Consider the following 22,429-nt stretch of genomic DNA (forward strand, 5'->3'; position numbering starts at 1 on the left):
CGTCTCGCTGCCGCTTCCTCCCCTCCCGCGAGGTAAGCGCTTTCTTTCGCTTTATCTCTGGGGCTCCTGACGGGTCTGCTCCAGCCCCGCATTGCTCTGTGTCCCCCGCTATCTTCCCTTAATTTCTGTATGGTGTCTCCCGTGCGGTTCTGCGGCTTGCAAGATTTTCATTTTTCAGGCATTAACTTGGTCACTTTCTGCAGTAGGGAAGTTGTGTGGCAGTGCTACAGGGTGAAGGGCTGCAACAGGGCGAGAAACAAAGATGACACTGAGCAATATCTGCTTTCCTCCTCCAAACTTCCCTGCAGCTGCACAAGTGTACCAAATAATCTTCAGTTTCTGTGGGACAGAGACGTCAGTACTGAAGTAACAGTAACACCCTGTTGTAACGTTACTGTACAGTTCTATCTGCTCAGCAGAACAGCAGCATCCCATCGCTTTGGCAATGGAGTGGTGACAAGAGAAATAATTCCTGGATCCCCACGAGTGGTCCTCTTCGGAGGAAGCTCAGTAGTTGCCTGTCAGTGATGGCTGTAACTGAGTGGAACTGCCTGCTCTCTGATGGACGGAGCTGCTGCCACTCCGCCCGCAGAGCCACGAGTGCCCCAGCTGAGAACAAAACATGAAGGCATTAATGAAAATAATGTTTTTAATCATTTAGTGAATTTGCATGGTGAAATAGGAAAAGATTTATCAATGTTGATAAATGTAACATTGATGTATATGTTGAGTGCCTCTTATAAAGATACAAATCCTAGTAACTATTATCCAGATAGCTTAGCTCTGAGGAATGCCTGTAGCCCTTCCCCAAAGCTTTTAGATCAATGTATTTTCAAAAACAAATTAAGCTACAGACTCCTTCACAAGGAAACCTCCCAGTACAGATGACCTTGGTGCCACCGATGAGATCTCTGATGTAGGAGCATCTGTGTGCAGAACTGACCCGTGGCTTTTATCTCTGAAGGTGTATTTTTACTCTGAAGCATAAGTTTTGGGGCTTGGAAAGATGTGCTTGCGTAATTTTGTTCCAGACTGATGGCACTGTTTGTTTCATTGAGGGTATCATAAACATCTGCTGCTTCGTTTGCTTTATTGTTTGATCACATTTCAGGCAAGAAGTCAAGAATTCACCTTCTTTAAAAACTGCTTTTTGAAGGGGGATGGGGGGAGTGAACTGTGAGCTTCCCTGCCCTTTGCTACAAATTGTGAGATTTGTCCACAGCAGGACAGGTGGGCTGCATTCGGCTCTGTAAAACACCTCAGTGAAAGCACCCTGTGAACTGCATCTGCTTTGTTCGAGATGCCTCTGGGAGTGCTGAGGAGATGTGGGGGGTGCTGGGAGACCTCTCAGCTCCATCTGACCGAGGCATGGCAGACCTGCTGCATGCAGCCGTGTGGCTGAGCCGCGGGTGGATTCCCAGGACTGCAACAATGGGGATGGATTTTGCATCCCTGCAGCGCAGTGCAGGAAGAACCACGAATATAGAGGTAGCTTTAAATTTCAGACCAGCTTTGGCACTTGCTTAAGGTCACTGATCTGACCCAGGGCACGAGGCTGGAGCTGAGCTCCTGGCTGAGCAGCGGCGGTGAAGCTGAAGTTCACTGGGGAGGAGCTGGGTGTTGGTGTGTGGAATCAACGGCAGTGCTCATTCCCTGCATGGTGCAAATAATTATCTTTTCTCCAACACTTTTTTGGATGACCTCTCCCTTTCTGTTTCGATGGCATGATTTCGTTACTATCAGGTAAAAAAGTGAAGCTGCTCAGTGGCCGTGTTTCCAGAGTATAAGTCTGAGAAAAAATGAATAAGCTGCATTGCACCCTGATACATTCAATGGAAATGTGAATGCCTTGGAAAGTACTCCAGGTTGGATAAAGTCCAGGGTGTGCTGCATTGCTGCTCCTTCATTTCAATCTTTTACAGGCTTACAAGAAGAAATAAATGCTGTGTGCTTCACATTAATGTCCATAGCAAAACAAGCATATAAAGATTGCTCTCGTGTAAATGCTTTAAAAATCAAAGCTGCCACTGTGCCCACATAAGTCTGTAAAAGCAATCTTTAATGTCACTGAAATACACAGAACCATGTGCTCCAGCATACATAGACCTCTGCGGGAGAACTGGGAAATTAAAACCTGTGCCGTTTAAATCAAAAGATGAACACTGAGTTCCTTGTTTAGTTCTTAAAACTTCATGCGACCTTCTTGGTCAAAAATGCCTTTCTGATTTCATGTAGCCAAGTCATTTATTTTGTACACTGACATCGCTAAGGTTAGTCACGCTTTATTGTCTCTAAATTGGTCATAATATCACTGGGGCTACAAAGCACAGTGCATTAGATGACGCTGCAAACACAAGCCATGCCCTCAGGCTGCTGCCCCGTTGGTCTCCATACTTCACCTCACTCAGTAGGCAGCTGCTCTGGTCAAGGAGGCAAAGTTACACTTTTCCTGAGTTTCTCTGCTCAGGACCATTTTGGTGTGCTTTTTCTGATTCTCAGTTTTGTCCCCAAAGCTCTCATTGTTCAGCAGGAAATTTACAGGCTGCAAAGTGTTTCTCAAACCTCAGCGGTGACACGTTTTGCCTCTTGTTTTCCCCAGGATGCACCAGCAGAGCACTGCGCTGCGGGTCCACCAGCAGTGACCCACGGGATGACAGCCCCACACACACCGGGCTCATAGGAGAAACGCCAGGGGGAGGAGCGGGAGAGCTGATTCTGGGCAGGAGGCAGCATGGGCGCAAACACCTCCAGCAAGTCGCTGCCCTTCGGTGAGAATGAAGAAGGTAAGAGCTCTGCTCCGCAGAGCGGTCGGTGTCTGAAACGGCAAAGTCCAAACAGAACATCCCGAGGGCGGCACGGCTAAGAGCCAGCCCGGCTCCCGGGCCCTCAGCCGAGCACGGCGGTGCCGGGTGCCGCAGCCCCGCGCCTTGGGCCGCTGTTGGCGGCCACGAGCTGAGCGCAGGACACTGAGGGCACTCAGCGGGGGGCTCTGAGACGCCCGGGGACACCGCCAGGCAGCTCGAGAGCAGGCAAGAAACTGCTGTTCTGCAGGCAAGGAAGGTTTGTTTGGAGACCACAGCTCAAGGAGTGGGACGAGGAGTAGCAGAAGAGCCCGGCGATGTGTGTCCTTCTTTGCTTTGGGTTCGGTGGGAGAACCGCTGCATTGCTGGGCCGACAGCCTGGGGCAGGAGGGGCACTGAGAGCAGCCGTGCAGGCTGGTTTTGCTGCTGCCAAATGGTAGAGATGGCACTTAAGGGTCGTTCCATAAATATAGTTCCTGCGGCATGAGTGAGCTCATTAACTTCCATGTGGGCTTTCCCGTGAGTGCGATAACAAAGTGCATAGATAATATGAATAAATTACAAACAAAAGATGAGAACTTAGATGACTCATAAACTGTTCTTCCACAGAGAAGAATGCCAATCAAATATTAAACAATCTTGAATTGTTAAAAATGAACAGTTGAAATTCTTCCCGAGCAAAATTCTGAGTTTGTTTCAATGCTTCATAGAAATGTGTGATGTTTATCAGGCCCGACGAAATGCTGAGTGCTACACACGTTGGGGAAGGGCAGCTGGGGCAGATCTGATCAGGATTCCTTTGTGCTGCAAATTACCGACACAGTTTATAGAGACACGAGGGAGAAAAAACATCAGTGGTGTGAGACCTTCCTGAGATCTCATTCCTGGCGCATCCAATGTTAAATTCCGGCATCTTCTTTCATGAATAGCTGCTTGTGCTAACTCAGGTGACTGACACTTCTCACTTTCCTGACCACCTTCCTCGGGGTGCTGCGTCCAGGCTGTGAGACTGAAACAAATCTGATTTCCGCTGTCTGCTCCCTCTGCTGAGTCCTGCCTGGTTCCACGCGCTGTGTGCCGTATCAGCCCCTGCGGCTGAGAAATAAATGCTCTCTGGAGCAATACAGTGACCTGTGCAGGGTGCTGTCCTTTGAATGGGCAGATGGGCTGGAAAGAAAAATCTGCTAAACGCCAAATTTTAAACAACCTCATGTCTTCAAAAACAACAGGAAGATGTTGGAGCACCCTTCAGGTTTTTTTCTCTTATGGAGAATTAGAAATAACTTCATCCGTCTGTTGCTCAGCCATTTTGCATTTGAATGTTTGCTGTTTCTTGCAGTCACCTTCGACCATTTTGAGATACTGCGAGCGATTGGGAAGGGCAGCTTTGGAAAAGTAAGTAGTGTGTGAGTGAATCAGCACTGGGAGAGCTGGAAACAATGGAGAGAGGGGGGAATTAGAGAGGCTTTAACGAGAGCAAAGAGAAAAAAGAATGCTGCATTGTCAGTGAGATCTACTGAGCATCAGCTCATCAAGTTGGTCAAGAAAGAATCAGAGCCCAATTCTTCATCCACTCCATAACCACAAACAATATTACAGGAGGTTAATACGAAACAGCGATAAATCAAATGGCCTGAATTTTCTGTGTTTCTGGATAAACGTTTTCCAAGATTCCACAGCAAAAAACTGAATATCATGATACATATTTAGCAAAGGGCTGCACCTACATAAAAGCCTTGGCAGTATCTTTTTAAGGGAACATCTGTCTGTGAAACAGTTTGTTATTAAGCATCACATTACAGTCACATCAGTTTTATTTTTATTGTTATGAAATTTCATGGTTTTAGATGTTAGCAGAAATTTCAAAGGTCATTTCCCTTTTCACGAGGGCACACAGATCCCATAACTGAGATGTGCCTTATGTACAGAGGGAGAGAAAGACTTGTGGGTAGAAAAACAAAAAAGGTCGATCAAAACTTTGCAAATTCATCCCCAAACTGTCACGGAAAGAAATCTAGAGAGAGAAAGGAGAAAAAAACCTGAATATTTGGTTTTGCACACCTCACAGACTCCGTTTTTCACTGATACGTTCCTTTCCCTCATCCTCCCACAGCAAAACCTGTCCTTTGGGAGAACATGGGATGAGGTATTCACTGAGGTATTCGCTGGCGATGCCGGAGCTGCAGAGCAGCACACGGAGCTGGACTTGGCTCAGGGGGCTCTGTGAAAGTCACCCAGAGGCCGTGCTTTATCTGTATCGATTTGTTGGCAAATCATCTCTGATGGATCACTTATTTACTCGTTCAGGTCTGCGTTGTACAAAAGAGTGACACCAAGAAAATGTATGCCATGAAATACATGAACAAGCAGAAGTGTGTGGAGCGTAATGAAGTGAGGAATGTCTTTAAGGAGCTGCAGATCATGCAGGGCCTGGAGCACCCCTTCCTGGTTAATCTCTGGTAAGGCATTTCTCCTTTCTCACTGGTAAGTCTGTGCTGTTAGCTAGAGAAACCTCTGACCACGTTTATGCCATGGCAGGTACTCATTCCAAGATGAGGAGGACATGTTCATGGTGGTAGACCTGCTGCTCGGAGGGGACCTGCGGTACCACCTCCAACAAAACGTGCGATTCCAGGAAGGCACCGTGAAACTGTTCATCTGTGAGCTGGTGTTGGCCCTCGACTACCTCCAGAGCAGACACATCATCCACAGGTCAGCTGGGTCCTCCATAGGCGGGTGGAATTCGTGGGCTGCAGAAGGGGCTGATTTTTTCCTCCATAATTTGACAGGACAAGCAGAAACTTCAGAGCTAAACAAACTCCCCCACGTACATTTGCTTTTGTGTAAAATTGTGTACATTTTTCAGAGAAAAGCATTTCTCTTGTGTGACATTTCCCATTCCTGATTTATTAAGTGACGTAGACCTCTGAGGTCCAAGACTTCAGGCTCAGTATTAGCTAACTAGGGCATCAGCAGGGATGGAGTTAGAAGGGGTTAAAAAAGAGGGCAAGGGCAGAAAATTATCACATTTATAATCCCAGAAACAGCATTCTTGTGAGGTGCAAAAAATAAAATATGGCACAATTTTAGGGTTGACACGATCCTGGTGGTTAGCAAAAAGAGGAATGCACTATTTAAGGCTGATGAGCACTTGCTTCTGTCGAGGAGCAAACGCCTGCCATTCCTGATATGTGAAAGCAGAAAGGTTGCCTCCATGCTCCAGTGGGCCCTCCTCATTTGCAGAGAACCCCAGCGGACCAAAAAGATTTTGCTCTTTTCTACGTGAGACAGGCTTCCTGACACACAGCTGCCAATTTCTCAGTCTTATTTTTCATCCCTCTTGGGTTGTTTGCATGAGTCCTTCTTTGTTGGTATGAATACCTGCATAGATTTCAGCCCCACAGCACCCTGACCTTGGCGAGCAGCCGGCACCCTGCTCTGCTCCAGCACTGCGTGCAGCGGGGAGACAGCGGGCACTGAGCTGTGCCTCCACCCCACACCTGCCTGAGTCACCCAATAATGGATGAGCATGAATTAAACATTGAGGAGTGCACACTGAGCTGCCTTTGTCCTGGGCAGCCAGGAGCAAATCTTTGTGCTGCAGGCTTGGTCTGAACAAATCGAGTTGGACATAGGTACAAGAGAAACACAAGGAGGAAATCTTCTCTACCAGAAATGTGTTGCAATCAGTGGCATTTCCAGGGCTTGTGGGCAGGGAGAGCTGCACAATTTATGATCTAAGGAAAAGTCTGTACAGGAAACAAACTGCACCTCGTAAAGGTGAGAGGTAACTGGGAATTGATGGTCCCTGTTCCGGGTATGGGGATGCCAGCAGAGCCATGCAGTGCCCCAGCACCCACTCCAGTTGCAGATACACAGGGAAGAGTCTGGGGGCAAAGCTGCCGTGATTTCCCAGAGGGTTCTCTGCAAATACAGCTGGGATTGTGGAAGTGGAGTGCACACGTGCCCAAGGACAGGTCCCCAAAGGCTGAGTCTGATCCGCAAGGTGTACTTCAAGCAGCTGTATGCAGTACAGTATCACAGTTCAATGGCTCCACGAAATGCATAGCGAGCTGCAAAATTTGCAAGTGATTTAATTAACGCTGCATCTCAGTGGGACAGCATCAGGTAAGGTGACTCAGCTGAGGAGTGCAACATCCACAGTTGGGAATGGCAGAGAGATGCAAACAACTGTTCACATTGTCTGAACAGTGCTGTGTGGAGACAGCAGAGCGAAGGCCTCAACTTCCCTCCGTACACAGAAAGGTGGGAAATGGTTGTTAACCTTTTCAGGCTAGGAAAGGTCTGCATTCAGCCCAGAAGATGCAGGAGGACTGCAGAGGACTGAAAGTTGCTATGTGGTAATTAGATATATTGTCTCTCCTGGATTGCAGATGGCCAGGTGAGGTCAAAGCGTACCTTTTGCAGTTGTAAAGTCTGAAAGCTGCTCCCTCCTCACCGTGCGCTGCGCACCCAGGGCATCGCTGTGCTGCCCCCACTCCACACCTCCCACAGTGCCCAGAGCTGTGCTGGCTCAGTGTGAGAGCAGGCGATGGGCGCCGCTGTAATTGGGTCATTAAGAGCAGCTAATATCTTGTACAGCCGTTCAGGCGCATCCAGAAGGCGTATCAGGTGTACATCTCCCTTCAATGGAACGCATCTTATTACAGCTCTGCTATAGGGGTTTGCTGCTGTTTTGTCCGGGAACAAAGCCTGCAGGAACCAGTTTGTTTCATCCCTGCTCAGGGCAGGGATGAGCTCAGCCAGGCACCTGCAGCTCCCTCTAATCAAAATAAATGACATTTACTCGTTCCCAGTCTGTGTACTCTTAGCAACAGACAGAGAAAGCAGGCCATATTCTCATGGACTGGAAGTGGAGTTCTCTGCAGCTCCTCCACAGAGGAACAGGTTCCTGTTAAGGTTATTCCTTCCATTATCTCCCTCACAGGACGGGTCTGTTTTCATTATTTGTTATTACACTCCTTGTCACTTTGTGCTGCAGAGTACAAGCGATATTTTGTTCATCCTTTTTCTCCTCACTTTGTATTTTTCTTCTCCAGCCTTTGATGCCCCTCACGCTCCCTGCTGTTACCCCAAGGGTGAGATATTTGTTAGTGTGCCCACAGTTGGTAACTGAGATGCATCAGATGCAGTGGAGATGAGTTTCCCTGCTGTGTTAATTTCTCAGTAGCCTGGAGGAAGGAAGTTTATAAGCAGCAGCATAGATGACTTTTATCCTTCTGAAGAAAATGAAAGCATTAATAAATAAAGTCTCAAACAGAGCATCAGAACATCTGTTCTACTTTCTGTAGAGTCTACATATTAAAAGCCAAAGGTAGAAATTTGGCAAGCATTTAAATGAGTGTAATTCTGATTTTGTAATTTTTATTCCTGTAATACAAAGCACACTTTTTTTGGAGAGCCCTCCTGCTTTTGCACCTTTTGTCCCTCACTGCAGAAACACTGTTGTGTACCATTAAGGCACACAAACACTTTCCTTGTTGTGCCACTCCGATGTTCCACCTGCAGCAATGCCAAAAGAGTAAGAGCAACAATCGATGCCACTTGTTTACTTCACTCCAACATGTGATTTTTACTGGGTAAATGGCAAACAACTTCCAGTAGAGCATTATATTGAGACAGAGTATGAAGTAAAGAAAAAGGTAAAAAGCAGCTTTTGACACTGGCTGGCGCATCCAGGCGCTGCTGGCTCTGACAGCCACATCTCTACCTCCATTTCTGCTTTTGCTGCTCGAGGAGCTGTTCTCCTGTGCTGAACTCAAACCCTGCAGAAACATCAGAGCTGAGGAACTCCAACAGAAGATTTTTCTAAGGTGCAATCCCCTCTACAGCCTACAGGTTGGCTACTCAGAAAGCTCCCGCAGCATTGTTTCATGCCACATCCCCAGCTGAATGGCTGTTTCCTTCTTCTCTCTTTCTTAGGGACATCAAGCCTGACAACATCTTGCTGGACGAGCACGGTAAGTGCCACTTACCCCCGGTCATTCATATGTATAGAAGCAGGGACAGAAATAGTAAACCTGTGCTGAGGTTTCAGTGCTCACAGCTTTCCTCACTTTGCATTGATTTCTTTTTCGGTCCACAAGCAGTCTGGAGTATTATTGCCCTTCTGTGCTTGGGATGACAACTTCTGCTTTCAGAGCAGCATTGGGTATATTCAGAGCACTGCGCATCCCACATTGCTGGGCACTTTCCAGGGGTTATACTGGTGTTTAATCAACTCCGCTGCAGGCTGATTCAGCAGCATTTCAGAAGGGCATTGGCAGGTCAGATGTATTCTGTGCTGTTTGGACTCACTTCCAAGCAATTATCATTTTAAAGCCTCTGCAGTTGCTTACCATATACCCCAGATGTAGTAATCTGAGCAGAAGTGTAAGCACAGTTGCAGTTCCATGTAACTTACGCGCATAAACAGAGTGTGTTACAGTTGCTCAGAACATCTTCGTTCACATGTTTCTTCTTCCTTGAGCATTTATCTTTGGGAGGAAGCTCTGAAGAGGTCTTAGGCCTGGATGCACTATATATAGAGAGAGCTATACATTTTCCTAACTATAGTCCTGTTCTATCACTGAATAGATTTGGTTTTATCCTGCCACAGTCACCCCAGTGAAGAGCTGTTCTGACACTTTTAAGTCATTAAAAAAAGAAATAATTATTTCAATATTTTCTGGAAATCCACATAGCTGTCTTGTTGTGAGAAATCTTCATTAACAGCTCCAATAAAGCCATTTCAAGAGCAAGTGCCAGCAAAGGAGGAAGGCATATCTGAGTGCATTTTCACTGCAGAGGTTTTAATACCGATGCTGACATTCCTGAAGAATCACTGACGTTCTCACACATAACCAGGCTCCCCTGCATCCAAGCCCAGGCTCCCAGTTTGCCCATGACCTCCACTTTCAAAGCAACAGTTTATTTATGGAGGAACTGCAGCACAGCAAACAGGGGACCAGCACTGCCCAGCCATGCAGTGCCCACACAGGGCTGGATGCCCAGGGCCACTCTTCCAGCAGCATTGTGACTCCAGGCACTGCAGGACCGCAGGAATGTAGGTCAGCATCCTTCCATAGAAGAAGGCAGGGCAGGAAGGCACTGTGTGACTCTACAGCTCCGCAGCATGGCACCTACAGGCTTCCATTACAGATCACCTGCAGACCTCCATTATGACTGCAATTTGGGATGATTTTTGAGCCTGTTTTCTATCACTGTGGTGTTTTAAGTGTCTGTTGTAGAGGTTTCGGAGTTATTTCCAGTGAACGTGCCCTTGGCTTCAGTGTCCTTATGGCTGTGACTTCTATTTCTTTTTCTCCTGCATCTTCATCCAAAAATGCATCCTCTTGTGCACATAGAAAGCTGTAAGGGGGAAACAGATTTTTCTGTCCCGTGTTCATATTATTAGCGCACATTTATCCCCATTTAGCCTCACAGATTCTGCTTGTTCTTACTTATGGAACAAAACTGAAGAACCTCATTCCCCCTCCTCTTCCTTCGCCAGGCATTCTGTGCTGTTATCAGAAAATGCACGCTATTTACTAACCATGGTTTTCATAATGCTCTTCACTGAGATCAGGTCCCTCCAAACATGAGGCACCTAGAAACCTTCAGCAGTCCAGCTGCAGCCTTTTGCCCCCATTGTCCCCATGCTCCCAGCTCAGCCCTTCAGCAGTAAAGTGCCACCTTCTGTTGTCACTCATCACCCTCCTGTAGTTGGGCACAGAAGTGCAGCTTCGCCTGTTGCAAAGTTTGGTGCTGATGCCTGGCAGGACAGAGGAGCCCTGGCACATCTCTGGCTGTGTGGAGGAGTCTGGTTCAGATTGCTGATGGTGCAACGCCTCATGATACTGTGCACTGACATGTATCACCTGCTGCAAATTGTTACCAATGTACCTGATGTGCTTAATATTCTTTGAAACAATCTTAGCTGAATTCAGAGAAGCCTTTGTTTTTCTCCCCCTTCCTCCTTCAGAGCTGTTCTGGAAAGGTAAAGGGATTATGTAGTAACACAAGTGCTGCATTTAATAGCAAACTTCTTCGCCCAGAACAGAGCACAGAGCCCTTCTCTGCTCTGCATGCAATACTCACGGGGAGCATTGCACTCTCGGAACCCAAGATTTGGTTTGGAAGTGCCACTTCCCAGCAGACGAGGAGATTTGGGGAAGGACACATGCTCAGAGTGCAGCCCTGGCTGTGCTGCTCAGGAGCCAGCTGCAACTGGAGATGCTGAGCAATCAGGAGAACACGGGCCTTGGAGTCTGACTTAAATTCTACAGCAGCACACAGTGCTCTCCTCCTGTGCACCAACAGCTATGTCTGCTCAACCTGTCCACTCTGCCCTGTACAGCTGCAGTTCAACACCACTGCATTCCATGAAGTCCCACTGCACAGAGCCTCCTTCCTGTTGTCCACGCCATTTTTTGTACGCTCCCAAGAGGGAACGTTTAAAAACTTGTAGCTTGTTTGAAGTGAATCACTGAAAGGATGCATCCAGAGACGGGCACATTTATGCTTGGAATAGCAAATTCTTAATAAGTCTCTGATTCACATTTATCAAAACACCTCCACACAAAGTGGAATGAGAGATAAAAGAAAAGAGTACAAGGACACAGAGGACATCAAGACAAGAAAATCCTATATCATCCTTTCCTTTCAAGCGCACCCCAGCAATATGATCACAACTCCTTTGCAGGAGGGGTGGAAGCAAGGGCCTGACTGATGTTGTACAGCACTGACAGCAGCAAGGAGGGACGTGCTCCAAATTTGCAGCATGCAAGAGACATGCTTTGCCATCTCACCCATGGCCTTCACATGGCTCACAGAAAGACCTCTGGATTTCTTCCTTCCTTCAGGATGAAGCCTGGAAGCCCCAAAGCTCTGTTAAGGAGCTGTTTTGTGTCTCAGTGGAACTAACAGCCCACAGAGCACACAGTGAAGAAAGGCCTGACCCAGTTAACAGGACAACTGGCAGATAGGCTGTCCTGTGAGCAGTGTGCACCTTCCGCTGAATCTGACAGAATATGGAGCCGCTGAAACGCCAGACAACCACTCATGGGAGGGGGTCAGAGGATGAGTTCATCTTTTCCAGATGCTGATATGGGGCGGGAAGTTCGGTGGCTGAGGAATGATCCCAGACCAATGGTATCGTGGGCTGCCTGCCTGCCCTGCACACATCCATTCTGTGCCAGGAGCATGGCTGATTCGGGGCGGGGCAGAGAGCTCCTGCACTCTATACAGCGTTGTTGGAAAGCTGCATGCAGGAGCAGGGATGTGATGCAGGATTTTTTAGCTAATCACAAACCGTACTCCTGTTCCCTTGTTTTTTCCAGCTAGATCAGATATTTGCAGCAGGCAAACTCGGTCACTGCTCACACATAATATATTTATGTGCAAATGTAAGGATTGGCTTCAATGTTTTATAGCATCCGGAGAGGACAGCTTATGTTCACTGCCAAAGCACAATTTTTAGCCATAAGGACAACCACATTCTACTTTAACTCATAAAATAAAACAGCAGTGAATTTCCAGCTGCTGAAATTCACTTGAGTGAATATTGTCCCAGCATTTCCATTAGTAAGAACCACTTCCATTTCATCTCTGTGGTTAAGAGAAAACAGCAATTCAGCCACCCCCTATTATTGCACCCTATGGCAATAAGTCTGCAAAACAACATCACAGTGTTCTCTGAATTTAATGATGAGTCCAACACTGTCAGAGATGAAGAAGTTCATTGCCTTAAGAGAAAATGCATGAGACCAGGAAGAAGCCAGCATTTAATCGGAAGAATTAGGCCAGGTTAACCTCTAAGGTTCAAAGAAGAAGTCAGCCCCGTATTGATTACCTGCACTGCTGCACTCCATGGGTTTGCTCACTGGTAGTTCAGGGAATAAGGAGTAATAAATTAAGTGCTTGACAAAAAAGAAAAAGTAACCAATAAGCCACAAGCCCAATGGAGGTGTTGCCATTCTCATCCCTGCTAACCACATTCATCTTCACATTTCCTTCTTAGTTTGCAGGCAGTAGTTGCACATACTGCAGTAGTGTTAGCAGAAACCATGCCCCAAAACACCAGGAAATCCTTGCTAAAACAAACACCACTGAAACGAGCTCACAAACATCACAAGGCACGCCCAAAGACAGAAAACAACGCACAGCAACAACTTCGAAAACGCCAATATTTCACTCCCGGAGGATAAATAAGGATTATTTCCTCTAACAAGATGCAGTCATAAGCAGCCTATAAGCTAAATGCTTTCTAGCAGTTCTGGCATGAGAAATTTCTGCATGGAAACTACTTTCCATTGGATACTTTACTTTGATAACCTTCTGATGGTTATTTCTTTGTGAAATTAAAGCAAATCTGTTTACACTTTAATCTCTGTCTTCCAGGACATGCGCACATCACCGACTTCAACATTGCCACAATGCTGACTAAAGAAACACAAGTCACCACAATCGCTGGCACAAAGCCGTACATGGGTAAGAGCCAAGGAACACTGTGCTCCTGCACTGCCATTTCCCAGTCCTGAATTGATAGCCATGGTAAAACATCACTCCAGTTCCTCACCACACATGCACAGCTGATAGAGCAGAACACCACGGATGTACCTGAGAAATCAGGGCTGGAGGATGCAGGAAATGAACCACAGAGAAACCAGGCGAATGCTAATGGAGCTCAGGTGGGAACATCACACAGAGAAGGCTTTGCACTGGGGAAAGCAGGAGCGTGATGCTTCTGAGTGAAGCAAAAGCACCCAGAAGTCTTTCTATACAGCTAACATTAAAAACAAAACTCACAGAGCAGTGCAGTCTCCCACGGCTCAGCACAAAGCCCTCCCCAAAGCTCCTGGGGAGGGGGACGAGGAGGCTCCTTCTCATCAGGACCACCTCAACACCACCTGGTGCAATCACTGTAAAGAGGAACAGATGCACAGAAGGGAAGTGCTGCTCTTTGGGTTTGGTTTTGTTTTACCCAGAGCAGTTCTTCCTACCCATCTTGTAGGAAAATAACTACAGTATTTTATTCCCTTAATCTTAGAAGGGAAATGTATTGGCTGAGGAGCTGCCTTCCAGCCCCTGCCCACTCAAGGGTGAGGTTGTGGCTCTCAGACTCTGCGCAGTTAAGTCATGCCTCTCCTTGCCACACGTACACCTGAACTCTGCACCAGAACTCAGAACTCTGGGTGCTCTATGTGATATAGGAAACTGAGTCTGGTGAGCCTCTACGTGCTTCGGGGAGTTACGTAAAGCATTCTGTAATGCAAATAATTTGGATTATATTTCTCATATAATCATTCACATCACATTGGTGGCAGTGCTCTATTTCTAGGGGCCATCCCATCATTTACATACATCTATCAAGTTCTGCATCTGTTCATTAGGAGCAGAAGTCATTGACACTCATTTCACAAGTGGGCAGAGCAAGGTCAGAGGATATCCATGTTGTTAATAACAGGGCCAAGATTTCAGGATGTGGCTGTTTCCAGAGCCGACAGATACGGGGTTAATGGCAGTGCTATGAGCTGTGTCAGATGCCAGTCCTGTTCTGGAGCACAGCATGAGGGAGCAGGGCAGGGCATAGCTCAGCACCAGCAGGCGCTCACATCCTGCTAATGGATCAGCAACAGTGCTGGTCATGGCATGGGGCTGGGGCAGTTTGTACACAGTGTTTGGTGCCCCTCCTGCTCTGAGATTCCGCAGCAGTGCATTGCTCTGCCCTGAGACAGCTACTGTGGGGCCTGACAAAGACCAAAACATGAAATACTGCAAGCAAGCCCATGCTGACTTGTGTAGCTCCCTGCACCCCTTAGTAAGGGGCCAATAGACCAGCCATGTACCCTTGTTCCAAAGGAAAAGCAGAAATGGGCGTGTAATGCTATAACGCAACAGAAAGCACTAATAGCAGAGAGCTGAGTCCTTGACTACAGCAAATGAGGACAAGCCCAAATACAACAGCCACAAACACCGCACACACAAACCAACACTGCTTACCTTTAGAAGACCTCAAGTACACATGGAACTCCAAAGAGACATCCTCACCTCCACTCTTAAATGAGGGCTGGGAAGGGAGCCCTTCCATTAGGCACATTGTATACAGCTGAGCTCCCCTGGGTTGGCCCTGCCTTCCCACCAGGTGCTCCATCACTACTTCAGCCCATAACTCCGCATTTCTGCTACAGGGTGATCTGCTGATTTGTGTCCTGGGATGCTTTCTGTGTCACTGGATCAAGCATTCTGTGCTGCTGATTTTTACTCATGATTGCAACAATGTGAATGATTTCTTTTCTGTATTTCACAGCACCTGAGATGTTTAACTCTACAAAACCCATTGGCTATTCCTTTGCTGTGGACTGGTGGTCGCTTGGAATCACTGCCTATGAGCTGCTCAGAGCCCGGGTATGGAGCACACAGCGCCGATGCCTCTGTCCCTCCCTTTCCTTAAGCATGCTGTTGAGGGGCTGATGCTTTATTACAGGGAGGAAAGTTCTGAGACAGATTTCAGGCCCTAAGGTTTATTACAGCATAGGCAACAGAAATCAAATCTTCATCAGAGCTTTTGTGATCACAGCTATGAGCTGTGAGAAACCACTGCCATTCAGAAAAGGACATCGCAGCAGCTCCTTGCTGTGTCTGAGGGTTTCTCGGGTGACCTTACTCAGGGGCCTTGCAGGCAGTTGATCAGAGCAGTGCTGTGTAAAAAGTCAGACACCATTTTTTGAATGACATTCTTCTAAGCTAAAGGTGATTGAAAACCTTGAGAGGCTGAAGGCTCTGTTTGGTAAAGGAGGGCAAAACGCCTTTAAAGAAAGGCTGCAACCAATTTTTGCAGAGAGCCTGAAAGTATTTTTGACAAAAATGTGAAGAACAGAGGGTGAGCGATCTTGATAGCACACATTAAGGGGATGTGGTAGTGTGAACTGACGGGTAACTGTAAAAATATTAATATAAATCGGAATTTTCTGTTTGTAAATTTAAATTAATCGCAGGACTGCCCGTGGCGTTGGATTTTTGACTTGGTGGCAGCAGTGGATACATAGCGAGGGGCCCGGGGGGTCGTGGCACAGCGGTGAGCAGTGGCAGCTCTGGCAGCGGCGGCACTGGGAGGACCTCGAGGTCCCCTCGGTGTCTGTGTGCGGTGGCACCGCGCATGCGGTTGCATCTCTCAACGTGTCCGTGTTGTTTCAATGCACTTGTAGCAGCTCCCCAGGCACACACTGTAGAAATCCGGGAGTTAAAGATCTTTCCCAGCAGCGCTCTTCCATTGCAGGTAGCTTTTCCAGGCGCAGCAGCCCGGTTGCTCCATGCAGGGCTGCAGAGGCGGCCGTTTCCCCGCGTGCAGCCCGGCAGCCCAGGGTTGGGTGCCCGACTGCCACGCAGCCGCAGCGCACAGAGGTCCTGCAGTGCCGGACCGGCGGCTCTCAGCCTTTGTTGGAATGGTGCTTTTCCATGAGGTGTGAAAAATCCCGCTCCATTTCCCTTCTGTCATAGCCAATACGAGCAAAGAACTGAAAACAGAGAGGCATCTCACAGGAACATTGGGAACACTGGCAAGGCTGAGGAAGACAAAGCTGGGCACTGATGGCTCCTGTCTGACATCCAGCCATTATTGCTGTCCTCTCTGGCGTTATTACTGTGCTTATTTCAGATGAGCTCAAGACCTGACAGGCAGAGACTTCAGCGGGGGGTTGGGGAATGCGCAAAGAGATTTTGTTTGGAGCCGCCTTGCTCTGAAAAGATCTCTGAAGGAGCTGAAAAGATACACTAAAATGCTTTCCTTGTCGCACTTTTCACAGAGGCCGTATCATATTCGCTCCAATACTTCCACAAACGAAATTGCTCATGTATTTAAGACTGCTACAGTGATGTACCCTGCTGCTTGGTCTGAGGAAATGGTGATGCTGATCAAAAAGGTGAGGGCTGCTGTGGGATTGGAGCACGTCGGGGCTGGGATCGCACTGCAGCCAACCAAGCCCTTCCACTGCGCCCCACGGCGCTTGTGGGAAATGGTGGAGATTCACTGAAAACTGTGTCCAGACTCAGTGCTGGTGACCTTCAGGTAGTACTGCGTGACAAAGATCCAGCTTTTAATGATGGAGCTCGTTAATGTCACAATCAGCCAACAGCACTGCTCTCTGTGCTAGTGGTGATGGTGCTCACGTGGGCAGCCCAGGATGGATCTCTCCTGAGGACACAGGGTTCACTTCCAGGGTTTCTCCTACAACTTCGTCTCTCCGGAGTGATGTAACTTAGAAGTACTGATACATATGTATCAGTATCCACAAATTTGACTAAAAACTTGCATAAACATTTTGTTTAATGATTTTTTTCCAATAATGAAAAGATTTGCAAAAAAAATGCTCATTATTGAAATCCTTCAATGCCATGAAGTTTATGCAATTTCATGTGGTCAGGATGGGAGGGCAGGACTGTGGGAGAGTCTGAGCAGGCACAGCACTTTCATTCTAACATCTTTGCTTTCACTCTTGCTACAGTTGCTCGAGACAAATCCCGATAAGCGTTTTTCTCAGCTGAAAGATATCCAGGACTTCCCCTATCTGTCAGATGTAAACTGGAATGCTGTTCTCCAGAAGAGGATAACGCCAGAATTCATTCCTACGGTGAGCAGTGTTAAGTTTGAAAGGTCCTTAATGTGCCCAATCCCTTCACACCCTGCAGCCTGCCCTCGTGCCTTCAACCAAATCAGAGTGGGAATCTCACCATTTCCACAAAACCAGCAGGTGCCCTTGGCTCAGGGGAGGACAGGCAAGAGCATGATTTTCGCTTTCTGGTGAATCTAATGAGGGTAAATGGGTGGTGACTGCAAGGAATGGGCGTCCCAAAGGTGATCCACTCTGTTTACCATAATCTCAAAGTTTCTGTACACGGACTTGGACTCACACGGCCATGAGCACCACTGGCACTGCAGATAAAATACAGGACGTTGTTGGTTTTGAGCCATCCTCCAATGAACCATCTTCTTTAGCGCCCGGTTTAGGACCAGCTCTCCTAATGCAAAAAATAATGAGCAGATGAGGGCTCGTTAGCAGCCTTGAGATCACTGTCCATTACAGAACTGTTTCTTCCTGAAGTGACTCTCCCTGACAAGTCCATTGTTCACAGGAAAAGAACAAATAAGGTAGATTCAGGTTTCTGGTTCTTTTTAAATCAAATTAAAGCAGCACAGAGGTAACATAACCCTCTTTGAAAATAATCCAAGGACTGTTCTGTGCAGTGATGCTCCAACTGTTTTTCTCTTGCAATCAAACAAATGGTGAGCTAAACTACGAATATTTAACTGCACGTTTTCCCCCCCTGTCAATGGCTTTCTGTGCGGTGGATGTATGTCTATTGCTTCAAAACTCATCACGCAGGATTCTGTACGGCCTCTCAACAGAGGCTGTCACTTTGAAGCAAGCAATGGGTTAAATGTAAATAGTAAGTGTAAAGGGAGCAAACACACCTCGACAGTGCTCCCCTGGCTGAGGGAACTGCTGAAATATGTCGGCTGTGCAGCAGCTGTTCCAGCTATAGTTAGTTCCAGTTCTAATTAGTTAATTTTTTACAAAACTCAGATCCCAGATGCAGCCCAATTAATGACAGCCCCTCCAAGACCAGCACTGCTCACTTAAGGCAACCTTTCTCCCCCCTCCAGAAAGGAAGACTGAACTGTGACCCAACCTTTGAACTTGAAGAGATGATCCTGGAGTCCAAACCTCTTCACAAGAAGAAGAAGCGCTTGGCTAAGAAGGAGAAAGACACCAACAAAAGCAATTCCTCACAGGTAAGAGCAAGCAGGTGCATGTGTGTGGTGAAGGAAGACTTTCATTCTGTGCGAAAGCCAACTATCACTTAGCAGTACCACAGCAACCTGTTTGAACAGCCTGTCTCTTTTCCTTTTGACCAGCTTTGTTCTCAAGAGATCCCCCCCTGCACCCCTCACAGTGCATCAACCAACACACACTATTGCTTTTCTAAATCCCCAGTTAGGTTGTTTCTGTTTTGTATTAGCAGAAACCTTTCTATTTTATCTCCTCTGAAACATCCTCTAGAAAGAGGGAACGGTAACGTAGATATTTGCATTAAGAGTTTCTAAGATGCAAAACACTCTAGAAGCACTGTGCAGTTTTCATGGTGCTGGAGAGCCTTTTTGGGTAGGAACTCTTTCTTTGGTTCTGTCTCAGGTGCTGCAAAACAGAGAACATTTCCAGGGCCAACAGTAACCTGAGAAGATTCTGTGCTTTGAACATGCAAGCCGGTATCAGAGGGCAAGCTTAGCCAGGTCCTGAGTTCGAGATACTGTCCTAACAGGAATTGATGTCAAAATTCCTACTGGCTTCAACAGTGCCAGAATTTCCTCTGTAGATCATAAGGAGCGCTTTGGCTTTCATAAAGCTTCCTTATTTTTCATGCCCCTTAATTGCTCACTGTTGAACATTTCTGTAATAAAGTAATTTAAAGGTCAGATGTGTTGTTGAACATCTTCAGATGGATTGGGTTCTCAGGGCTTGACCCTGCATAGGGTTTGGCTTTCTCATGCACTCCCAGCCTGCATCCTCCTCCATTGGCACTGGAGCCAAACTTGTTTTCCATCCCAATGGCAAGAGCCTGGGATAAACTGGATAAACTGCAGTGTTAAGACAAGAGTCATACGTTTGTTTGGGAGTACAGCTGTCCAGTTAACTCAAGCAACCTGAGCCTGAATGGCTTCTTTCATGTAGACCTTCCACAAGAAACAGCACGATATAGCTCCTGAGCTGTTGCCTCCCTCCTGCACTGTGCAGGAGCTCTTGGGGTACTTCCAAGGCCTGGAAGGCTTTGCTGTGTGAACAGTTTTACGCTTCTGCAGTCTGAGCTTCTTCTGCAATAGAAAAATCTCTGTGGAAATCCAACATATAATTTGAATCCTGTATACCTACTGAGCTCTATGTGAGGAGAGTTGTAATGCCATTCTCCCAGCTGCAGTGCTGGTGTTGCTCTGAACCTAAAGATATTGCTGTATCTCCTTGAAAATGCCCTTGCAACATCTTTTTGTGTCAACTGTGAATTTATTCAATTTTTCTTCATCTTTTTCTATTCAAATGTGAAAGGCTTGCCATCTTCAAAAGCATCTAGAGACACTCCAGAGGGACTTCATTGTTTTCAACAGAGAAAAGTAAGTACTGAGAAAAAGGCAGTGTACCAAATGCTGGCACAGAGCAAAAGCTTTTGGCCAGTGAACAGGGATGGGCAGCGACGTTGCTCCCGCAGGTTTGAGGCTGGGCTGACATCTGGTCCATAACGACCCTGCTGTGGCCGGGTGTCTGGGCCAGCTGCCCCACAGCAAGGAGGTGCCTAGAGAAGCTGGTCTGGGGCAGGCAGTGGGAATGGGCAGCCTGCACGCACCCCCAGGCCCACTAACAGCTCTGCCTCCTGTTCTGCCCTAGGGTGAGACACCAGCACAACGAAATCCAGCAGCACGCAGCACTAGCCAAGTGCAGAGGCATGCATAAGGACAGCCAGAACAACCTCTGAGAACCACATCCCTGGCAGCAGGAGGTTCTGGGACTGCCCCTGTAGCTTGCCACCATTCATTAGAAACAGCCCGTGATTTTGCCTTCCATGACAGCAGGAATGTGATTGTGGAGAAGGGCGAGCTGCTCAGCACTCTTCCACTGGTTTTGGCCAGTTGGTATCACAGCCTAGTGAGTACCAGGCACCCACCGCAGGAACACGTCATCGCCAGCCCTTGTCATGGTGGGATCTGCTGCTGTGTGCCCTGGCTCTTTCGGCCAGGATTCCTGCACGGGTCCCTAGGTGGAGCTGATTTTTCCAGGTGGAAGACACTGCTCTGACTTGCAGTGCCTTCACTGGCACGCAGCAGGGGCCTCAACTTGCAGAGATGTGCAAACATCTTTGGAAGGGCTGGTGCTGGCAGCAAGCCTCTTCCCCAGCTGGGCAAGGGCAGTGAGGTTCCATCCATGCCCCCTCTCCTCACTGCTTGCAGAGCCAGCTGGTGCAGAGCCAGGCAGGCAAATAGCTGGACAAGGAAGTGACACGGTGACAGCCAAGTGCTGGTGAATGAGCAGCATTCCAGAGCTTCTCCAGGCCATCCTGAAAAACCAGTCATAAACATGCTAAACTGCTGCAAATTTCTGAATCTGATGGGGTCGTGGCTTCCAACATCAGAGGTAAATTTGCACATGTACTTTTCATCTCTCTGCTGTCGTCTTCACATTTGATTTAAGCAGCAACAGCTGTGCTCCTGGTGCAGGCTTTGCCAAGAGTGAGATTGACCAAAGCATCTCTATTATGGTAAATGCTAGGTATTATGCTATTATTCAAAGCTTTTGCAGACCAGACCTTTCACCTCTTTATTTGACATTTTTCCTAATCTCAACAATATAATAAACATGTGATGAACTGTCTGTCTCTCATTTGCCCAAAGGTGTTCTTGTATCCCCTGTGCCTTCCTGTCTCTCACCTCTGGCTAAATCTGATTATTTAAAAAAAATCCAAATTAAACAGACAGCAAATGAAAGACTCCTTCCCAGGTAATCAAAAGCCACTGTTTCTTCTGAGGTCACTTGCAGTGTAAGGCAGAACAGGTCTGGGAGGGCTGGGTAAAGCCAGGCTGTGACCACAGCCATATCTGTCACCTGCAAAGCACTGGGCTACAGCCACCTAGGAGAGGTTCACACACCACAAACCTGGACAAGGATGGGAAACAGCCCTGCTCCTGGCTGGGGCAAAGAACAATGCTGTTGTACTGGCTGACACACACACACAAAAACAAAAACAAAACAAAACAAAAAAACCCTGAAGAAGTTATATGAGAATGCTGCACCTTTAAAAATTCCCCCCAAAAATCTCTAAAACAATCTCTGAGGCACAGTCTCAGCTTAATCACTAACAGGCAGCAGCAAAAAAATCTCTAATTACCTCATAGCAGAAGTTCACAAAACTTCCAAGTATGAGCAGTCATCCCCACCCCGGCACAACTATTCTGGCACGACCCCTTTAAGGACTGCTGCACAGACAACTCGTCCTGTCTGAGCTACAGGCATGCAAAAATAAATATTTCAGGGTCAAATACTTCAGGGAAGAAAAAAAAAAGTGGATTTATTTAGCATTGCCTAGATTGACACTCAATTTTTTTTCATATGTAAAAAACAATCTAATTTTTTTGGATGCTTTGCAACCTTGAGAAGGCAGTGACCCACAGTTGGACACCGCCTAACAGAGGGAAGGCAATTAACTCACAGGTGACCACAGCCTCAAAAGCATCCCCAGCTGGGAAGGCCTGGCCCACGTCACCACACAGCTGACAGGCGCAGCCCACAATGGCCACCACAGGCAGCAGCCAGAGGCAGCATGGCCAAACTGAACAGAGTCTCACTACTAGCACCCGCTCCAAGCTGTTTTGTTAATACTTTTGCTTTTGCGCAAGAAGCAACGTGCTCTCAATATCCATACTGGACCCCAGTGCTGCACAGACTCCCTTTGGCTGTACATCTCCCTCAGCTCAAACAGCCCCACGTTGCTCCGGGAGCCCTGCACACATCCCGCCCCTGGGACACAGCCTCTCTACCCCTGCTGTCCCCAGGCCAGGCAGGCAGCCACAGCTCAGAGTGGAAAAA

The 22,429-nt window shown here is 47.4% G+C and overlaps 2 protein-coding genes across 3 annotated transcripts in view; one reads left to right on the forward strand and one right to left on the reverse strand.

The window, feature by feature from the left end:
- Window positions 1-2,733, reverse strand: part of LOC104913328 (dihydropyrimidinase-related protein 3-like) — a 10,698-nt gene extending 7,965 nt beyond the window's left edge. The window contains exon 1 of the mRNA XM_019620324.1: window positions 2,648-2,733. Coding sequence (XP_019475869.1) covers window positions 2,648-2,733 — 86 coding nt within the window. The remainder of the gene's footprint in view (window positions 1-2,647) is intronic.
- On the forward strand, window positions 1-21,317 carry STK32A (serine/threonine kinase 32A). Of its 2 annotated transcripts, XM_003210510.4 has the most exons (13): window positions 1-32; window positions 2,600-2,783; window positions 4,141-4,196; window positions 5,109-5,260; window positions 5,340-5,513; window positions 8,745-8,782; window positions 13,203-13,292; window positions 15,112-15,209; window positions 16,607-16,723; window positions 17,306-17,431; window positions 18,466-18,594; window positions 19,901-19,965; window positions 20,237-21,317. In XM_003210510.4, the coding sequence occupies exons 2-13, from the start codon at window positions 2,732-2,734 to the stop codon at window positions 20,322-20,324; spliced, it is 1,185 nt and encodes a 394-aa protein (XP_003210558.1). In that variant the 5' UTR covers window positions 1-32; window positions 2,600-2,731; the 3' UTR covers window positions 20,325-21,317. The 2 variants fall into 2 exon arrangements, with proteins under 2 accessions (XP_003210558.1, XP_019476034.1); XM_019620489.2 differs by lacking the exon at window positions 1-32 and having other exon boundaries at window positions 1,485-2,783.
- The last annotated feature ends 1,112 nt before the right edge of the window (window positions 21,318-22,429 follow it).

This window comes from Meleagris gallopavo, chromosome 15 (genome assembly GCF_000146605.3).
Source record: "Meleagris gallopavo isolate NT-WF06-2002-E0010 breed Aviagen turkey brand Nicholas breeding stock chromosome 15, Turkey_5.1, whole genome shotgun sequence".
In the NCBI taxonomy this organism is placed as follows: Eukaryota; Metazoa; Chordata; class Aves; order Galliformes; family Phasianidae; genus Meleagris; species Meleagris gallopavo.